At 35.5% G+C, this 21060-nt stretch overlaps 1 protein-coding gene across 2 annotated transcripts in view; it reads left to right on the top strand.

Moving 5' to 3' along the window:
- The window catches only part of Rftn2 (raftlin family member 2), a 63417-nt gene that overhangs the window by 6269 nt on the left and 36088 nt on the right, over positions 1-21060 (top strand). For both annotated transcript variants that reach the window (XM_026399326.2, XM_026399325.2), the window contains 4 exons: positions 12064-12247; positions 13898-14012; positions 17694-17973; positions 20462-20665. In XM_026399326.2, coding sequence (XP_026255111.2) covers positions 12064-12247; positions 13898-14012; positions 17694-17973; positions 20462-20665 — 783 coding nt within the window. The remainder of the gene's footprint in view (positions 1-12063; positions 12248-13897; positions 14013-17693; positions 17974-20461; positions 20666-21060) is intronic.

The following is a 21060-nucleotide window of genomic DNA, read 5'->3' as shown; positions in this document are numbered from 1 at the left end:
GAAGAGCACCTTGGCCTGAGAAGTATCACCTCATCTGGGAAGTAAAGAATGAGTGGGACTCAGACAAAGGCTTGTATGCAGAGTATAAAAAAATATAAGTCAATAAAGAAAAAGCCCAACAGAAAAATGGACAAGGAACTTGGGCAGACAGAATGGAAAGTCCAAGTAGGCAACAGGCATTTGAAATTCTGACCTCATTAACAATCAAGAAAATGCATGTTAAACCCACAGCAAGATACCACAACAAATCCAAAATACCTGAAATTTAGAAAAACTACCAGCAACAAGTGTTGGTAAACTATTATAACCATTTTGAAAACATAACATTTGACTTCATCTACCTGGCTAAAGATATGCCCAGAAGAAATTGTGTGCACATGTATAGCATGAGTCATATACAAAGATGGCCACAGAAGTTTTATATCTGTAATAACCCGAAAGTGTGAACAACTCAGAATAACAAGAACAAGAGAATAGAAAAAGAAATTGTGGCATACTCACAAAAGGAAACACTGTACTTCAGAAGTCAGTAAAGTGTTCTATAAAGGGATAGATTTTAAATATTTTAGGCTCTTTGAGCCACGTGGTCTCACTCACAACTACTCAACACTGCTGTTATCATGCTAGAGCAGCCATGATGATACATAACCAAACAAGCTGTGGGCCATAGGTTGCTGATTCCTGCGATGCTGCAATGAAAATGAAGGAACTACAACTACACAAACTCCACAAAGTAACGCTCACAGCATGATGTTGAGTGAAGAAGATACAAAAGTATACACTGTATGACCTCTCTCAGATGAAACTCAAAACCCCAGTTTTTCAGTGGTAGAATACTTGCTTAGTATGCTCAAGGCCTTGTATTGATCCCCAGAAGTACAAACATCAGCAAACTGAACTGTAAAGTGGTTAGGGATGCATTCTTGGGTAGTAAACTAAAAAGAACAAGAAGGAAGTGATTACCATTGAAAGTCAAGGGAGTGCAAAGGGAAAGGGGATTGTGGTTGAAAAGAGTGAAATAGGAGGCTTACAGTGTGCTGGCCATGGTCTAATTTTTGGGGGGTGGTGGGTACCAGGTACCAGGGATTGAACTCAGAGACACTTAACCACTGAGCAGTGTACCCAGCCCTATTTTGTACTTTATTTTAGAGTACCTTAGTGCCTCACTTTTGCTGAGGCTGGCTTTGAACTCACAATCCTTTGCCTCAGCCTCTTGAGTGACTGGGATTACAGGCAGGCACCACCATGCCTGAACATTCTAATTTTTTAATGGATGATGGGTACCCAAGTGTTGGTAGATTTAAGCATGCTTTTTTCCCTTTTGTATGTTAAATTTCTTATCACCCCTCAATTCTCCCCCTCAAAAAAGGATTTTAAAAAAAGGGACAAGGCTGAAAGAAAAGATGTACAAACACACACCCAGAAGTAAGAGGAAATTCTATGGTCTCTGGAAACTGCGTCTACAACAAAGAGGAGTGCAGCATATGCAGGAGGAAGCAGTGGCACATAAGGCTGCAAGAGTTCAAGACAGTCCTAAGTTGATGTGTTGTGTATCTGCCTGTAGTAATGAACTGTACAGTTCAATAGAGTTTTACCATATTTTAAAACTGTAATTATATTACTTCAGTTAAATATATTGGCAGGGCATGGTGGCACACACTTATAATTCTAGCAACTTGGGAGACTGAGGCAGGAGAATTGCAAGTTAGAGACCAGCCTGAGCAACTTAAAGAGAACTCTGTCTCAAAACAAAATTTTAAAAGGATTGATTATATAGCTCAGTGGTAGAGCTCCCCTGGGTTCAGTCCCTAGTACTGAAAAAAAAAAAATTAAAGCACATATATATATTAATGAACAATTACAAAGATGGAAGCTTTCATTGAAAACAAAAGATAATGCAATTGAGATGTTATTTATATAGTAGCTTATATTTCCAGATTATTTAAAACATTTGACAAATAAATCAGATACTTTTTAATATCCATACATTAAATGGCTTAAAAATTTATCCTAGTCTAAAAGCTGTTGCCCAGTTTGTCTGAATTTTCACAAATTCTGAAACAATCAAATCAATGAAGTTTTCTTTTCCTGTAGGCTAGAGTGCACTGGCTCTCACGTCGTTCTGTCTGGGTTCAATTACAGCCTCACAACTTACTAGAAATTTGGGCAAGTTACCTTATCTCTCTTTTCCTGAGTTTCCTTTTTGCTAGATATAACATTGAAATTAAAAGTCTATTCTGTTTTTTAGAAGTGGTAAAATTGCTGGTTAGTGTCTGCACAATTTATTTAAGGAAACAATGTTTTATAAATATTTCAAAAAATGTACGAATCTTAAGAGGTGAGCTGATGAAAATAAATATGTATGTCTTGGACTATTTTCATAGTTACAACATCAAAGCAAAACAGCATTGAACAAGTTCTTAGCTTTATACTGGAATGTGTTTCTATTTTTAAATTGTGATCTTTGTCTATGAAACTTTAAGCAAAGAAGCATAAAAAAGTCTATGGATATTTTATTTTAGAAACTATAAGGATAAGCTAGGCACGGTGGTACATGCTTGTAATCCCAGGGGCTCAAGAGGCTGAGGCAGGAGGATTGAGAGTTCAAAGCCAGCCTCAGCAACAGTGAGGCACTAAGCAACTCAGTGAGACCCTGTCTCTAAATAAAATATAAAATAGGGCTGGGGATGTGGCTCGGTGGTTGAGTACCCCTGGACTCAATCCCCAGTACCAAAAAATTAAAGAAACTATAAGGATAAATGAAAGCATATTTCATTTTAAATAAAAATCCACTTTGCATTTGTACAGTTTTCAAAATGACTGCAAAGTAGCCTGTAATAGCAATTACAATAGCCCTATAAGATATAATAAAGTTTTACAAATTACATAGCACTAATGTAACAGTAACCAGCCACACCCATTAAAGCTATAAAAGGACCATTTGTTCCTGCTCCCAAAGATATCAAGAAAGAACTGCTGGTGTGGGGATCTAAAAAGAGCAAGAAGGCTTGCAGCTGCTGCAAACTGCCTATACTGTTAAAATTCTAGCCAAAACAGCCACCACCATCCCTTTAATTTCCTGTGTTTAGAAAGTAATAGACCTGTTGATCTCACTGCCCCAGTAAAAGGACATCAAATCAAAGACTGGCCTCAAAACACTGAGCCTATCATGGAGACATAATTACTTACTCTAATGAGTGCTGATGAAAATTGCTCACTCTGTATGCACAGCTCTCCCTTTCCTCACAGTTCTAAGATGAATCAGGTGTGAACGACTCCCTAACAGCCTTCCAGTCTTATTTCAGCATTAAAACTCTGGAGGATTATATGAAAAAATTTTCAACAAAATTCCCACATTTGTTATTCCTCTTTGCTGTTGCTCCTGGGTTTACCTTTCTTGAATGGTAATGGCCTTTTTATAGCAAGTCCCCAATGTCTCTTGTTTACAGAAATGTCCCTATAAGGAAGACAGCTTGTTAATAAAATGAACCTCAAACTCTCCACCATCCTCCTACTCCTACCCATTCAGAGAAAGAATTGGATCACTTTTTCTGGAGTGCTAGGAGGATAACCACTGTCAAAGATGGTTTAGGAGGCTTACCTGGACCTGGGCAGGCTCTGATATGGAGATCCCTGGGGTGACTCAGCAGAACTCACAAACCAACAACTCATAGCTATATTCAGACATCAGAAAGGTCTCAAAGTTGACAGTGTTAAATTATTTGGATTAATTGTCACTTTAAAAAATTGGGAGACAGTACATAAGAATCTAAATTTGAGGAATTTTCTAAGAATTCAACACCCTTGATTGTAGCACTGATCTGGGGCAGCTGCACTCTTTGGAAGAGGCCTTGAGTGTTCCCCAGAATTCCAGCATAACTGCCTTTTTTTTGTCATCCTGGTATCCATGGGCAATTCAGTACAAGACTCATCACGGTAGATCACTGTGAATTAGATACCTCTAATTTAGAGTGTGAGTTAGGAACCTGAGATCTAGAACAGGAGTGAGGGACCCCTAACCTGGAGTGTGAGTTAGGGAGGGACCTCCATACAGATTCTGTTGTGCAGGCCATGTTTTTAGAATAAGTCCAGATCCCTAGAGAGGGGGCATAGGAATAAGAAAGACAGTAGAATCAATCAGACATAATTTTCCTATGTCCATATGTGAATACACAACTAGTGTAGCTCCATATCACCTACAACTACAAGAATGGGAAGTTAGGGCTAGGGATATGGCCAATTGGTAGACAGCTTGCTTTTCATGGACAAGGCCCTGGGTTTGATTCCCAGCACCACAAAAAAAGGAAGTTATACTCCATATATGTATAAGTGTCAATATACATTCTAATGTCATGTATATCTAAAAGAACAATCCAAATCCCTACAATCATATTTTTCCTGCAAATTTGTCTTAAACTTACCAATAACTTATTTCTAAGGGATTCATTTGGAAGTATCAGATCTGGGTCAACAGATGAGGATATTGCTGAACTTTGCTTTGTGCCAGGCCTTGGGCTCCTGTTTGGTAATTACTATCATAACAACTCTATAAAATCAGTAAAATTATTTATATTGGTTTCAGAGAAATACAGTAATGTGTTCTAAATCATATGCCTAGTAAATGACATAACCAGAACTCAAACCCAGATAATTTGCCTCCAGAGCCTAATACTCTAAACAAAGAATAATGTGGGCAGGGCTGGGGATGTGGCTCAAACGGTAGCGCGCTTGCCTGGTATATGGGCAGCCTGGGTTTGATCCTCAGCACCACATACAAAGATGTTGTGTCCGCTGATATTAAAAAATAAATATTAAAAAATTCTCTCTCTCTCTCTCAAAAAAAAAAAAAAAAGAAGAAGAAGAATGTGGGCCAGGGTTGTGGCTCAGGGGTAGAGCACTCGCCTAGCACGAGGCCCTGGGTTTGATCCTCAGCACCACATAAAAAATAAATAAATAAAATAGATCACATCTGAAAAAAAAAAAAAAGGAAGAAAGAATAATGTGCTGCCTTATTAAATAAGGAGGACCTTATTTAATAAAGCAATTACTATAGCAATTTCTACATGCCAGACACTTTTTAGGAACAAATGTTAGTTTTTTTAATTAACCTAATAAACATATAAGGTGGATTTTTTTTCTATCATTCTCATTTTGCAGTTGAAGAAACTGAGGTACACAGGAATGAAATAGCCATTAGGCAGAGTTAGGATATGAATCCAGGTGGTCTGATCTTGGACTCTGTACGCTAAACCACTGCTCCAAGAGCACTCTGGACCTGTTAATTGATATAATTAATATTGCATCCAATTTTTTATTTAACTTGTCTCTTAAGTATTTTTAAAGTACTTACCATAGCCATTGTCATCTCTGTACTGTGTGTTAAAGATTTATCAAAAGACCCAGATGTCCAGATAGGAGAACTTGTACACTTGAAATTATTGAATAATTGATGAAAAGCAGAGAGCCCAAAAGGAATATGGTTTTATATTAGCTTATGTTAAAATGTTTAATAGTATTGACATACATTTTTTTCTCCTTTTATAGCTTTTCTGGATTTCTATGTGTAATTCCTCCTGAAACAACTCCTGTGTGTGTGCATATGTATGTTTACTGTGTTCACATTTCCTTTATATTGAAACTTAAGATAATACCCTTACTTTATGAGAGTACAAGAGGATGTAGATTAATTAGACCAGAAATGTTGGATTTAATTCCATTGACACATAATTTAACTGACATCCCCAGAGATGAGGTATTCCTCACAAGTACATTCTCTACCTGAACAGGAACCTCTTTAAGCACCAATTTTACTCTGTTATAGCTATCTTCTTAGTGATTATTTTTAACATGTTACATAGCTTGGCCTCTGAAAACAGTTCTGAAATGGAGGTGGGCTAATAATATGGGCTAATAATATGGGCTAATAATATGGGCTAATGATAACTGTAAAGCTCTTTAAAGTGGTCCCTGATTTAAAATGTTATTATATTTTCCTTATCTAGTTTTGGAATTCATTTTATTCCTTCTGGTGTCATCTGTCCATTTTGCTGTTATCATTGTGTTCTTGCTACTTCTAATCAAATGGGTCACAAAGCCTCCACCAAATAACTTGGCATTGGACGTGAGATGATCTTAGGTCACATGCTCAAGAACAGAATTAAATAACAATAGATCATACACAGAAAAGTGTGCCCTTTTTAATTTTTTTAAGTCTTCCAATCAGTTGATAAATCTTTAACACCTCTCTAATAGCTAATTTTCCATTTCAACAAATAGTAGATCTGTGCTCGAAGATAACATCGTCTAAATATAATAAGTTTTCATTGTATTTATTTGTAAGACAACTTGCTACTTATGGTAAATAACTGTTCTGTGATTATAGGAATTATATGAATTCTTTTTGGAATAACTTTATTTTTCTTAATATGAAAATTAAAAGGGAAAGCTAAGGATATGGTGGTATTCAAATATGGTCAAAATCATAAAAGTGTACTCCACAGACTGAAGTTTGGAAAACACCACCTCTCTAACACATGCTCTGTTGAGAGAGCTGCTAGGGGAGATGGCTCCATGTCTTTCTTATGGGAAAAGTGCATGGGATTTTTTAGAACTCCTTTTTTTTTTTTAGGTGAGTGGTGGTTATGAGGGCTAGATTTTTTAGGTTGCCAGTAGACTGCTTTCCAGTTAAGTGGAACAAAGCAGTATCTCTTTAATGGTTCCAGAGAGTTTTCTGTCTGACTAAAAGATTGGTACAATACTAATAATCTCACCAAAAGTGATATGTTTGTTATGTTTAATGTTTTTATCTTTCTTTTTGTTTTTGGGCCATTCCTGGAAAGTTGTGATGATCAGGACAGAAGCAAAAAGTGCTGTCACTGTGTTTGTTCAGAGTGGTCAGTTTCACTGTAGTAGACCCTTCCAGTCACTGGTTGCCTTGGCAATGTCACTAACTTTTTTTAAGAGACAGACATAGGGGCCCACTTGTGGAGGCCAGGATAAACATGTTACCAACTTTGCTATGGGTGCACCTCAAGAACATGATTTGGTTTGTTGGGGTCAAATTTGAGTGGCATGGTGAAAGTAATCAGGTTTAGATGAACTGGATTTGGGATGACAAGTAGCTACTTATTGGCCTCTCCAAGTTGAAAACCAAAAGTTAAAAAAAATCTTTGGCCTAAAAGTAAGACCTAAAACTATGAAATTCCTAGAATAAAACATAGAGAAAATCCAGCAATCTCACTTCTTGGTATTTATGTAAAAAGAATCCAAAGCAGTATCTCAAAGAGATACCCATGTCCATAGCAACATTATTCACAGTAGCCAAGAGGTGGAAGCATCCCAACTATCATTTGATGGACAAATAAAAAACCAAAATGTAGTATATACATAAAATGGAATATTATTCATTCTTAATTGCCGAAGTCTTGGCTGGGCACAGAATCACGAGCCACCACACACCTTGTAGCAATTCTTTATTCCCGAACTCACACCGGCCTCTACACACGTTCTGGGGAAATCCCAGTTCTGCCCGCCAATTCACGTCCCAAAAACTTTCTCAATTCCACGAGAACTCAACGGGAACTCAGGCAGCAGGAACGCCCTATTCCCAGCAGCAATAAACTTAAACCTGGAACTTCCCTAAAACCAGATTGTCTTAAACCGGGAACGCCTTAAACTTGTCTTAAACCGGGAAAGCCCTAAATCCAAGGAGCGGGATACTTCCTCAAACCTGCAGTATACACCTTAAACCTGGATTCACCCTCGTCCTTGAGCAGGGTCACCTTTCTCAAACACACATGCAAGGTCACAGCGGATTTCCAAGGCAAGTCCATTTAACATGGGGTACGCTGGCAAGGAAATTTCGATGCGTCATTCCTACTTGGCAATGGCCCTCAGCATCTCCCCCCTTCTGATTAATTAAACAACAAGCAATGTGGCTTAAGGACCGTGCCTGGTAGGTTGTCCAATTCAACATATGGTTCTTACCCATGTCCATAGCAACATTATTCACAGTAGCCAAGAGGTGGAAGCATCCCAACTATCATTTGATGGACAAATAAAAAACCAAAATGTAGTATATACATAAAATGGAATATTATTCATTCTTAATAACAAAGGAAATCTTAGCCAGGCACAGTGGTACATGCCTGTAATACCAGTGGCTCAGGAGGCCAAGGCAGGAGGATCTCAACTTCAAAGCAGCCTCAGCAACTTAGCAAGGCGTAAGCAACTCAGCAAGACCCTGTCTCTAAATACAATATAAAAAAGGGCAAAGGTGGTGGTGGTGGTGACTGGGGTTGTGGCTCAGTGATGGAGCGCTTGCCTAACATTTGTGGAGCACTAGGTTCAATTCTCAACACTGCATGAAAATAAAAAATAAAGGTCCGTTGACAACCAAAAAAAAGATATTTTTAAAAAAGGGATGGGGTGTGGCTCAGTGATTGAGACCCTTAGGTTCAATTCCCAATACAAAAAAAAAAAAAAAATATATATATATATATATATATATATACATATATATATATATATACACACACACACACATACATACATACACACACATATATGAATATGTGTTATGTATTAAACATACATAAAATAAAAATCTTTGACATGTAATCTTTTTTATAATGGTAAAATATACATGATGTAAGATATACCATCTTAACTACTTTTATGTTTATAGTTTGGTGACATTAAATACATCCACCTATTGTACAACCACCACAATCCAGATGACATATAATCTTTAATGTAGAACTGTAAAACTAAAATAGTAGAATTAACTGCTGAGCAGGTGGTGAAAATACAAAAACTGAAACATTTCAAATATTCTTTGTGTAGGAACAACATAAGTGCCTCTTGTGAGCCCATTAGCTACTCTTTTTGTGCTGGCTCCCATATTACTCCACTTTCTGGGATGATGGCAAGCAAGATTACAGAGAACATACAGAGCATCAAACTGCCTAAATTGCTCTGAACTCTAACCTATACCTCCAGGGGAGTAGACTTTTCCCAGCTCTGAGTTCTTGATATCTGGGTTTTCCTCCCAAGCAATAATGCCAAAGTCAACTAGGTGAGGCAACATGTGACCTAACAGTGAATGCCACCAAGTCAGCCAGAGAAGCAAGGCCAGCCGTACCCAGAAGTTTCCCAAGCCCACAAGCTCAAAAGAACCCTTTTGATAAAAGCCACACTGTTCTTCTTCATTGAATTATTCTTTGTCTGTAGCACAATCCTGTCCCAAATGTCTCTCTGAATTTCACTCCAACATAGAGCCAATTAAATCCCATGCAGCTTCACCTCTCATGACTCTTTTTTTCAGGGGGAAGGGTAACCAGGGATTGAACCCAGAGGCACTCAGCCACTGAGCCACATCCACAGCCATTTTTTGTGTATTATTTAAAGGCAGGGTCTCACTGAGATGCTTAGTGCCTCGTCATTGCTGAGGCTGGTTTGATCTCGAGATCCTCCTGCCTTAGTCTCCCAAGCCGCTGGGATTACGGGTGTGTGCCACTGTATTTTTTATTTCATTAGCAATATGTTTTTTCTCATTGTAATATCATTAACATAAGGAACGTAAAGTTGAACTAGAGTGAACATGACTTTTTTTTTAGTTGTAGATGGACACAATATCTTTATTTTTATATGGTGCTGAGGATCGAATCCAGGGTCTCACATCTGCAAAACAAGTGCTCTACCACTGAGCTACAGCCCCAGCCTGTGAACATTACTTTTTAACTCTGGATCCTCACCATGTTCTTGACCACCCTCACTTCCAAGATCAAAAGAATGAAAAACAATTCCACATCACTGCTGTTTTTTCTATTTTGCCTCTCTCCTGCAAGGTCTGAATAACCTGAATTGTTCCTGAATTCCCTAACCTAATGTTTTTCATTTGCACTAGTTCACATTGATTTCTTTCCCCCTTTTATGTAATACTTTTGCCTCTAAATTGCCCTAACAAACACTATTTCCAATTTAACATAGTGATTCAAGGAACATAGACACAGAAAGACATGAATAAGGTAGTTTTTTTGTTGTTGTTGTTGTTATTGTTGTTGTTTGTTTGTTTGCCCTTAAGGAATTCTCAGTCTAACATCAAGACAGACATATAAAGAAATAACTATAACATAGTCTGACAAGGACACTGGTGAGAGTAGGTACAGCACAGAGAAAGGGATGATTTACTAGGCAGGGAAGGAAATGAAGGCCTAGTGGCCTGACAGAGTGGCAGGGTCAGAAACTTACAGTAGTTATGACATGCCAAAGCAAGCTGCACAAAAGATAGCATGATAAGAGTGAAATATGAACCCACAGGCAGAGGCCAGACTGTGAAGATTTCTTTTATATCATGCTCAGCAATGGTAGGATTAATATATATCTCTAAAATAAGTATAAGTTGTATTTCATTCCTTAGTCTTAAGAGCTTGTTTAATTTTATTTCATAGTTTTTCAGTTCCTTTGTTTAGAAATCAGGGTCCAAATATTAAGAGTAAAGCCAAATGAATCATGGAATAATTGCCACACAACCAGCCAGGGCTGGGTTGTTTACATGGAAGCCCAGCTGTTTCTTCAAAGTCCAGGATCATTCTCTTTGTTTTCATTTCTATTCATCATAATGAAGAAAATGTATTAAAAGTAGAATATTAGTTTAAATCCAAAAGAAGATGAAAATTGGAGGAAATGAATTCATCCTGGCTTGTATAGCTTTTCTGTTGAGTATTTTATTTTAGTTTGAGAAGTTGGCATAAATACCCACTGATGGTGAATTTCTTTTCCATCACGTGGATATTAATGTAAGGGGAGGAGGGGATTTCCTCTGACCCTTTTTCCTCGTCTGCTTCTTAACCTTCTTCCTGTGTTCAGGCAATCAGCCGCAGTTCTTTTCGAGACTCCACTGACCACACTAACAGAAGGCCAGGAGCCAACTCAGCTCATACCTGGAAGTAATTTTATGTGTATTGCAACTCAAGAGATGATCAAAGTGCAGGCTTATTTCCAGATAACAATTCTGAATGTTTTCCATAAAATAACAGACATAATTACAGAAAATAAGCTAATTATATAAATTAAAATTGCTAGAATATTAAGAATATTTTCTAAAATAATGCATTTTTTCTTTTATATTCTAGTCTATATAAATAGTGCTACTGTATAGTACAGATTTCTACAGTTTCTCCCTCCTTTAAGTGATAATTCAGTTGCATATCAATTTTACATTTAGACTTCATCTACATTTAGATTTTTACTTATTATAAAGAATTTCTTTATAACTTTATATTTCAATTCCTTTACTTAAACATTTATATAAATGCCACAAGAAATTGTATTTTTAGCATTTCAGAGAAATCATGGTACTTTTGAAGACTAATTGGAAATAAGAAAGCACTTGATGATTCCTATTTGTCAAATGCCACTTCTTCCATTTTTAGTTTTAGATTTGTAGCAGGCACAGTGGCTCATGCCTATAAGCCCAGCAACTCAGAAAGCTGAAGCAGAAGGATTGCAAGTTTTAAACCAGCATCAGCAACTTAGTGAGGCCCTAAGCAACTTAGCGAGACGCCATCTCAAAATAAAAAATAAAAGGGGCTGGGAATGTGGCTCAGTAGTTAAGTACCTTGGGTTCAATCCACAGTACCAAAAAAAAAAAAAATTGTATGAATTTTGGGTTTTTTAGAAATTATGCATCTCATTGTATTCAACATAAAAACAATTGGCTCTTTGAATTATTATGTATTTTATATTTGTCTTCAATCTCTACTAATGGAAATATAGTCCCTCAAATGAAACCTTAAAAAGTAAAGCTGCCTCAATTGGAAAAACAACATACAAGGCATTGTATTTCTGCTTTAAGACATATTGTTAATATATCAGCTCATAAGATCACTTTTGCTTTCTTCTGAAATAAGTTTAGAAAATATATAATACAAAATAGTGTAACTTTTTTGAGTTTAAGCCATATGGATATTCCTACTCATTGGTATTATTGAACATAGATAGAAATAATATATAATTAAATCCTATTAATGTGCAAATTTCTCTTTGCTTTTGATATTTCAGCTTCACCAAATCCAGAAGTTATCAAGATAAATTCAATTCTGGATATAGTAACAAAAGTGGAAGACTATTATCTTAAAGGATATGTTGTTGGGGCCATTCATCCTGCTATACAATCTGTGGGGCATCGAAAATACCTACCAGCAAGTTACCTATATCGGGTGGTGCTATTGCGCTTGAAATTAAGGTAAGCATGATGCTCAAGGAAACCATCATGCTACAATTCAGTTAAAAATGAGTTTTCTTTGCCTAAAGAAAAATAATTTTGAAAAGTGGTGGAAAGTAAAGAAAAACTAGAGATTTAGGTTTAAGACACATTTTTCAGCAGTTGAAACTGGACTGAAGCAAGGAAATTCATACCTCTCCTCCTTAAAACTCCTAACTGACCCTAACTCCTTGCAGGCCAACAGGTTGCAGGTGAGGATGGCAATAGACAAAAGGAAAGCAAACTAGACTCAAGGCACCTGGAAACTCCTGTAGCAAATACAGCACTTGAGAGAGTAGCAGTTAGCTATAAGTATTATCACTGGGCTAACCATACTGACCTGAGCTATGCAGTCCATTCTCACTGAGCTCTTTGAACTGCCATATGTTGTTTTATTAATAGTAGCAACAGAAACTATCTCCTCATCTAAAACTTTACAGCAGAAAGATCAATTAGATCAGGTTCTCACAAATTAGACAAACTTGATTATCAACTTTTTTCACCAAATTTTTTTGTTTTGTTTTTTTTTTTGCACTGAGGATAGCACCCATGGCCCTGCACATGAAATATAAGATTTTAGAGTCATCCATTTTATCTTATTTTTTCAAAAATATTAACAGCTACTTTTTCAAATAATACTACAACAATTTTTGCCTGTCTAGATGGCAAATTCAATGGATTTTTTTTAATGGTAAAAATATTGTTGCTCTTACCAATGAAGAATTGAAGTAATCAGAACAATGTCTTAAATTCACTTTTTTTTTTTTTTTTTTTTTCCAGACAGGGTTTTACTAAGTTGCCCACACTGGCCTGGAACTTGCAGTCCTGTGACTTGCGACTAAGCTTTCTGAGTCGCTGGTATTACAGCCATGTGTCACCTTGCCATTAATTTTTTTTTTATACAACTCTTAAAAACCATATCTAAGACCAGAGTAAAAACTTCTTTCTTTTTATAGTGATGGAACAATAAAATTGCTTTAACTATGAAATGGCTAAGAAAAAAAAGAAATAAGAGGAAAAGGATGAGAAAATAGGAAAATTTAAATAAAAAGAAAGGGCTTTAAACAATCCCAGGTGTGCTTTTAACGGACACTGTCTGCTACCGAGAAGTTGCTTCCCTATACATGTCTAGCAGTGGGTGTACAGGTTTCAGTTTTCTCTAAGAGACAGAGTCCCGTCAGGTATTTATTAGTTAAAGCATTGCTAAACAAACATGACGCAGTTTTCACCGTGTATAAATAATCTTTTCTGTTTATAGCATTATTCAAATAGATTTTTTTAATATGACTTCTTTTTAAAATTGTTTTTTAGTTGTAGATGAACACAATACCTTTACTTTTTATTTTTATGTGGTGCCCGGGGTTGAACCCAGTGCCGCAAACATGCTAGGTAAGTGCTCTACCACTAAGCCACAACCCTAGCCCCACAAATAGATCTAAAGTGCCCTAACAAAGTTGAAAATAAGCAAGGGCCTGGGGCAGTGGCACACGCCTATAAACCAGCGTAGATGTTACTATGTGTTTTTATATTTTTATATGAGAAGATAGTCATCAGACTTGAAATAACAACAAAAAGATTGTTTTGGACCTTATTAGTGAGTTCTCACTCATTTTCATATTCTCTCTGTTACAGCCCGAAGCATTCAGCAGCACCCAGGGTACAGAGACACCCAAGACTTGTGATTGAGGAATGTCCTCTAACTTATGAGACACAAACAAATGACATAGCTAAAGAACTGATAGAAAAGGTACTAAATACATACATTTTTCTTGTGATGTTGAAAAAGTTTGGTATTTCTTCTTTACCAATTTTCCTTTTTTTCTTTAAGATAGAGAAATAATAGATAACTCAATTTACCAGAATTTAAAATGTATTAAAGCACTTGAACTAAATTGTACCGTGTTAAAAACAGAAATACTGGCCTGTGAAACAGAAGATACCAGAAGTAAATTTAATCACATACAGAAAACTTAATGACAAGCCTGATAATAAAAAAATGGAAGAATAGCCATTTTTTAAAAATAACTATTTTTTTATGTAGTGCTGAGGATGAACCAAGTGCCTCACATTCGCGAGGTAAGTGCTCTATCACTGAGCCACAACCACAGTCCCAGAATAGCCATTATTTAATAAATTCTACTGGGAAAGTGAGCAGTCATTCTATATAAAATAGATTCTACACATTTCAGATGAGAAATAGATTATGAATAAATTTAGGAATTTAAGTATAAATGAATTATATACAGAAAAATTAACTTTTAAAAAAGTATCAAGGTGAAATCTGCAACAAATGTTTTATATCAGAGCTTCTTTCAAAATATACAGAAATAAATATAAATACACTAAAGAAATGTCCAGTCTTAAATAGACAGAGTCCTGTAGACAGCACATGCAAATGGAAACAAGAGCTGGCAAAAGATTCAACCTAACAGTCTTTAATATAAATAAATAAAACCAAGAATTAACACATCACCAGCATTAAACTGGAAAAATAAAATTATTAAATCCAGAATTGGCAAAACTTTAAGAAAAAAAGATCATTTTGCAACTGGTATTATAATAAATTGATAGTTTATTATCAACTTAGTAATAAGAATCATAAATTCTACTTTATTTTCTAACCTGGTAATCTCGTTAGGAGGCTACTGCAAGAAAATACTTGAAAGGAAAAAAAGTCATTTCTGTACAGAGATAGTTAATCAACAGTGATTAATGAATCACATTTCCAAAAACTGAAAGATTTCCCAAGGAAACAGTGGTATATCAATACAATCAAATATTTTATGGGCTTTAATGCAACAACTAATTGTTAAGAATGAAATATCTGACAATATAAGTTAATTGAAACAAATGAAAAGTTGAACACTGAGGTTGATTAAAACCAAAAAAAAAGTATGTATTCATAAATATTCTAAATTTGGTGGTATTTTGTGGGGTTTGGGAAGGTTTTTTTTTTTTTAGCCACATTGATCTATGTGTAAGGTTTTAGCTTTTGTTTGAATGCACACAGCCATGGCCTGGGGTTGTGGCTCGGAGGTAGAGCGCTTACCTGGCATGTGTGAGGCACTGGGTTTGATTCTCAGCACCACATAAAATAAAAAATAAAGATATTGTGTTCACCTGTAACTAAAAAATAAATTTCTTTTAAATGCACACAGCCAAAAACCTAAGGCATTTCCTTTCAGGTCACTGAAATTTATTTCTGTTATTGCTTACATACTTTAAATAACCATGTATGTAAGATTACCTGTAGTTTGTGTATAGCCAGTTATAGCTGCTAATAATGTTTCCCATTTAGGTATAAAGTAAACATTCAATGAGGGTTTTTAGGAATGAGCTTCGAGTCTTGGTTTTTTATAAACAAAGTACACATACTGTTTACTGCTACTATTCTGGGAGATTTTTTTTCCCCCCTGGAATAAATCCACTCCAGAAAACTTCTTTGAAAACAAAAATGTAGCTACTAATTTAGACTTAACAGATCACCATCAGAATCCTTGTTTTCATTGGACTTCCTGTTCACAGTAAAAGATTTTTTTAAACAGGAAAGTACTGTTATTTCAGCAATTAGAGTAATGGGGTTATTTCATGAATAGAAAAGCTTCAGGAAACATAGCACATGAAATATTTGAACATTGCCCTGAGTATGAACAACAGCAATATGTGAGTGCCAAATATTATTTTTGAATGGCTGCCTTATGTAGAGTTGATAGTTGAACATTTAGCTTTCACATCAAGCTTAAACATTATACCAATGTTTACTGTTTTTAAAATTAGATTTTCAAGTGTTTCCCTCACCTCAGAATTTTGAAATTAAAATGGCATTTTAAAAATATCAATCATCCAACTTAAAAAATGGAAAGGACATTAATACTATATTTGTTACCAGACCTTTCCAAATAAGATTTTCTAGTAATAGAAAAATCTAACTTAAATCAACTTAGAAGAAAACACAGGTAATAAATTCACCCACTTCCACCTGCAAAATGCTATGCCTCCTTACCCAACCCTCCCCCCCTTCTCTTCCAGGACCCCTGATAAAAATGAAGTTTTGTGGTTAATTTTTTAAGGTTTAATGCACCGTTATAAGTTTAATATATTAATTTATAGGAATAAATGAGTTTGTGCCAACCATAGTTCTTTGTCTGACTTCACACCATCATAGCCTCCCCCCTCCTCAAATTTTCCTGCCTCTTCATCTGAAGTTGAGTTAAATTTCATTCTTTGATTGGGCTCTTGATTTTTCCCCCAGATCTTCCTGGCCTTTTTCATTCTAACTATAGATGTTTCCATTTGAAATCTCCATCATAACCCTTCTCACCTTCCCAGGTAACATTTAAAACATGTAATGGTAATCTTATAAAAGGCATTGCTTATCTTTTATTTTAATTTATATAACAAGTACTTATGGAGCACCTATAACTACAAAACACTGCAAAACAAAGATGAATAAGACCCAACCTCTGCTCTCAGAAGACTTGCCAGTTGAATAAAGGAGAAAGGCATAGACACAAAGAGAATAAAGAAATGAAGGAAAAGCAGAAAAGAAAATGCCTTAGGTTTTTGGTAGTATGCATTTAAATGAAAACTAAATCAACTGTTTCAAAATCCTATTCTTTAATTGATAGGATTGAATCTAATTGTTAGTATTTGGCCCAGATAGGAGACAACAATACCAAGATACAGTGTTAGCAGATACTTAGTAAGTATATAAGCATAAGTACATAAGCAAATGCCTATGAACTCAGAAAGCTTCAGAAGAATTGTGCTATGAATTGGGCTTATGATCTGTATGAACACATTAGTCTTATAATGTTTTTCTTTATCAACATGGAACAAGTACACTTTTCTTTACCACACATAGAGTACTGCATGAGTTTTGCTTTTAAATTAATTTTCCCATAATGAAGATGTATTTGGTTACTTGTGGAGATTTTTAGAATCGTTTTTTTTTTTAGTTGTAGATGGACACATACCTTTATTTTATTTACTTATTTTTATGTGGTGCTGAGGATTGAACCAGTGCCTCACACATGCTAGGTAAGCGCTATACCACTGATCTACAACCCCAGCCTTTAGAATAGTTTTTAATTTTGCTCCAATTGGAAAGATCTTATTTCATGGCCTCTAAAGATCATGCTATAAAAATTTCAAGTTCTTCCCAACCGTGGCCTTTCAGAGAAAAACATAGCTCCTCCTTTTATAATGTATAAAGTACATTAGTTATGTTTGAAGAAATCATGATGATAATGTGCTCTAACCTTTGGAGTGCTGTTTTAAGGGTTATTAATTAATTTATAATGGGTCTTTAGTTACTGGTCAACTTACTCAATCTTCTAATGGATTTCCTTCATAAAGCTAAGGGTTAATTGATATTCAGTGCAAATGGAGTTTACATCTTGTTCTGCCATCTCTTTTCAAACCTCAGATTAATGTTGCTGCTAAAAAAGGAATGAAATTTGTTGGATTCATATCACAGCATTATCCACCACCTAAATACTGTAATGGAACCAACTATGATGGAGATATAGAATCAATGCTGCATGTGAGACACAGTTCAGATGAGAACTGTAAAAGTTGGAATGAAGGAACATTAAGTGGGCAATCGTCTGAAAGTGGAATTGAAGAAGAACTTCATCATGAAAGTGGACAGTATCAAATGGAACAAAATGACAGCCCCAGCTCCTCTAAACTAAGAAAGGGAGAAGGTAATCCATGAGTAGTTTAAATTTAGAAAAATACATATTTGAGGTTTTATTTAAAAAAAATACAAGGCAAAGTAAAATTATAAAGAGTATAAAGACTAAATGAGCTAATATAAATTTTGTCATGATTTTAAAAAGATCTTTTCAGCCAGAGATAAGACAGCACAGCATTTTAGACTGCAGTTCTTCCTAGCAAATGATACATATAATGAAACTGTGTTTAAGATTGATTTTCATATAGTCATACAAAACTCCCTTGTGAAATGGAGGGTTGTATGTGTGCCTGAAGAAGTGAGTCTATCAGGAAGCTGTATTTACTGTTGTCCTTATAAACAATGCATGAGAAATTTAGTTTGAGCCTTTCTCATTTCATGGATGATTTTCATCTTTGAAATTAATTGACTTTCTTTGGTCAGCAACTAACATATGACAATGGCCCATCATGATGAAACAATTATTATAACAATAGTACCCACAGCCTAGAATAACTTCAAACAATAGTTTTATTCTTCTTTGCCAAATAGCAAGTTTTCCCAAGAAATTGAGAATATTTTATTCCTTCATTTTGGACTTTTTAAAGTTTTGTGATGACTTTTCAGCATCCTTCTTAAAAGCACTATCAAAGAAAATCAAAGACTTTGTATACCTTTGAGTTAATAGCATGGGCACTGAAGTCAGATACCTCAATTTCTTTATAAAAAAAAAAAAGGTGGGGGGTGGCTGGGGTTGTGGCTGAGTGGTATAGTACTCACCTAGCATGAATGAGGCACTGGGTTCAATCCTCAGCACCACATAAAAAGTAAAATAAACATATTGTGTCCACCTAAAACTAAAAAAATAAGTGAATATTTCTTTAAAAAGGAGGGGGATAATTGTAAGACCTCCCTCATTAGATTGTTATAAGAAGTAAATAAGAACTATCTACAAAGTGCTTAGCCTTGTGCAGAGCACAGAATAAACTCTGTGGTAAAGCAACTACTCTTAGCTGATCTTCTGGTCATTGTTGGCATTGGAGGGGTGCATAGTGGAGCCATGGCCTTTCTGGGTTATGACGAGATACTGTCAACATCCTGTGCATAGCAAAGATACACTAGACCACATTAGCACAATCTCCTGAGGAAAGAATGGGCAACATTTCCCAACTTATCACCTCATTCAACCTCCAGAAACCTTCCCTTTTTTCACATTTTCCTAACTAACAACCATTATTTTTCCTGCAGTGTGAAAATTAATGGAATATAAGAGTTGTCAGTGGTCAGAAAGCTACTCTCAATCTTCCTCCCACTGCTACCTTTAAATTCCATGTTGGTTCCCACCCTATTTGATCAGATCAAGTGTCTATTTCTAGTTCTTCAAGTCCTGAGTCCAATATACTACTTAATTATCTTTAGAGTATGCTTTCTAAATATTTTTAAATTATGTACTTAATAACTTTCAATGGCAGGAGCTCTTAAGAGGAGATAGGGGGTTGAGGAAATATGCTAAAGACCTCTTGGAGTATATTATGAAATTCAAATACTTTTGTTGTAAAACAAGTTATGTTAAACCTCCTGAAACATAACCATGGGTGTGGGTCCCTAGCCCCAAATTAAGAATTTGCCAATTTCTAGTAAAGCAGAAGATACGACCCACCATTTTCATATCTAAGCATGTATTCTAGCCCCTCTCACACATGGTCCAAGGATATATGAAAAATGTTTGTTAAAAACAAAATATTGGAAATAATGTCCATCGAAAGGAGTATAGTCACAGACCTGTAATCCTAATGACTTTGGAGACTGAGGCAGGAGGATCACAAGTTTGAGTCCAGCCTCAGCAATTTAGCAAGGCCCTAAGCAACTTAGCAAGATCTTGTCTCAAAATAAAAAAATTAAAAGGACTAGGGATATAGCTTCATGATAAAGCACTTCTGGGTTTAATCTCCAGTACAAAAAAAAATGTTAACTGGAATACCATGAATCAGTTAAAATAAAAGAATTAATTGATATAACTATTTAGATTTCAAAGGCATAATGTTGAACCAAAAAAATCAACGTGCAGGGCTGAGATTATAGCTCAGTAGTAGAGTACTTACCTAGTATGCACAAGGCCCTGGGTATTGAACCAGCCACATACACACACAAAAATCAGTTTACAGATTGATATATTACAGTATGGTACTATTTAAATAAAAAGAAATTAAGCTGCAAAACAATATCATATGAATATATAAGTGTGTATTAAAAGAATGGAAGCTTTCATGAAAATGATAAACACCAAATTCATTATACTACATAGTAGCCTCAACTGTATGCATTTCTCATTTCTGTGAAAAAAGAGAGTGAAGCTAGTAAGGCATAATGTTAACATTTGATTAAATTCAGTAATGGGTTCTTTACTATTCTCTACACTTGTTTGTATGCTTGAAATATCTCATGTTAAAAAGAAAAGATTTAAGACTCTTTGATAAATAAAATTTTAACTTTGCATCCTTCTGAATGTCTATCCCCAGATAACAAGTTGTATATAGTTTTCAATGTTTTTGATGATGATTCAACATGCTGGACCTATCAGGAAGGAGTCCTATCAATGAAAGTAACAAGAAAAGGATCTATCATTAGTACACTTGATGCTGATTGGCTGCAGTTAACTACATTTTATTATAAGCAAGGCTTGTCTTTAATGGATTCTTTTGTATGCTGGGAAACACCTAAAGGTAAGTTTTATATTAATGATATACTTATATCTAAATAATTTGAACTTTTATCAAAATTGTTGAAAATATTTTTGCCTCTAAAGTTCTATGGCTTGCTGGGGGCGTAGGTGTGTGTCTGTAATCCCAGTGACTAGGGAGTCTGAGGGAGAAGGATTGCAAGTTCAAAACAAGCTGCAGCAATTTGCAAGGCCCTAAGCATTTTAGTGAAACCTTGTCTTGAAATAAAAAATAAAAAGGGCTGAGGAGGTAGCTCAGTGATTAAGCACCCCCAAGTTCAATCCCTGGTACAAAAAAAAAAGTTCTATAGCTTATAGTACAGATTTTATTGTTAGGAAATAAATTCCACTCTTCCACTCATTACATAGCTGTGAAGTTTCAACTTAAAAGCTTAACCA

This window comes from Urocitellus parryii, chromosome 1 (assembly GCF_045843805.1).
Source record: "Urocitellus parryii isolate mUroPar1 chromosome 1, mUroPar1.hap1, whole genome shotgun sequence".
NCBI classification, from domain to species: Eukaryota; Metazoa; Chordata; class Mammalia; order Rodentia; family Sciuridae; genus Urocitellus; species Urocitellus parryii.
This window is presented reverse-complemented; position numbering and strand designations above follow the sequence as displayed.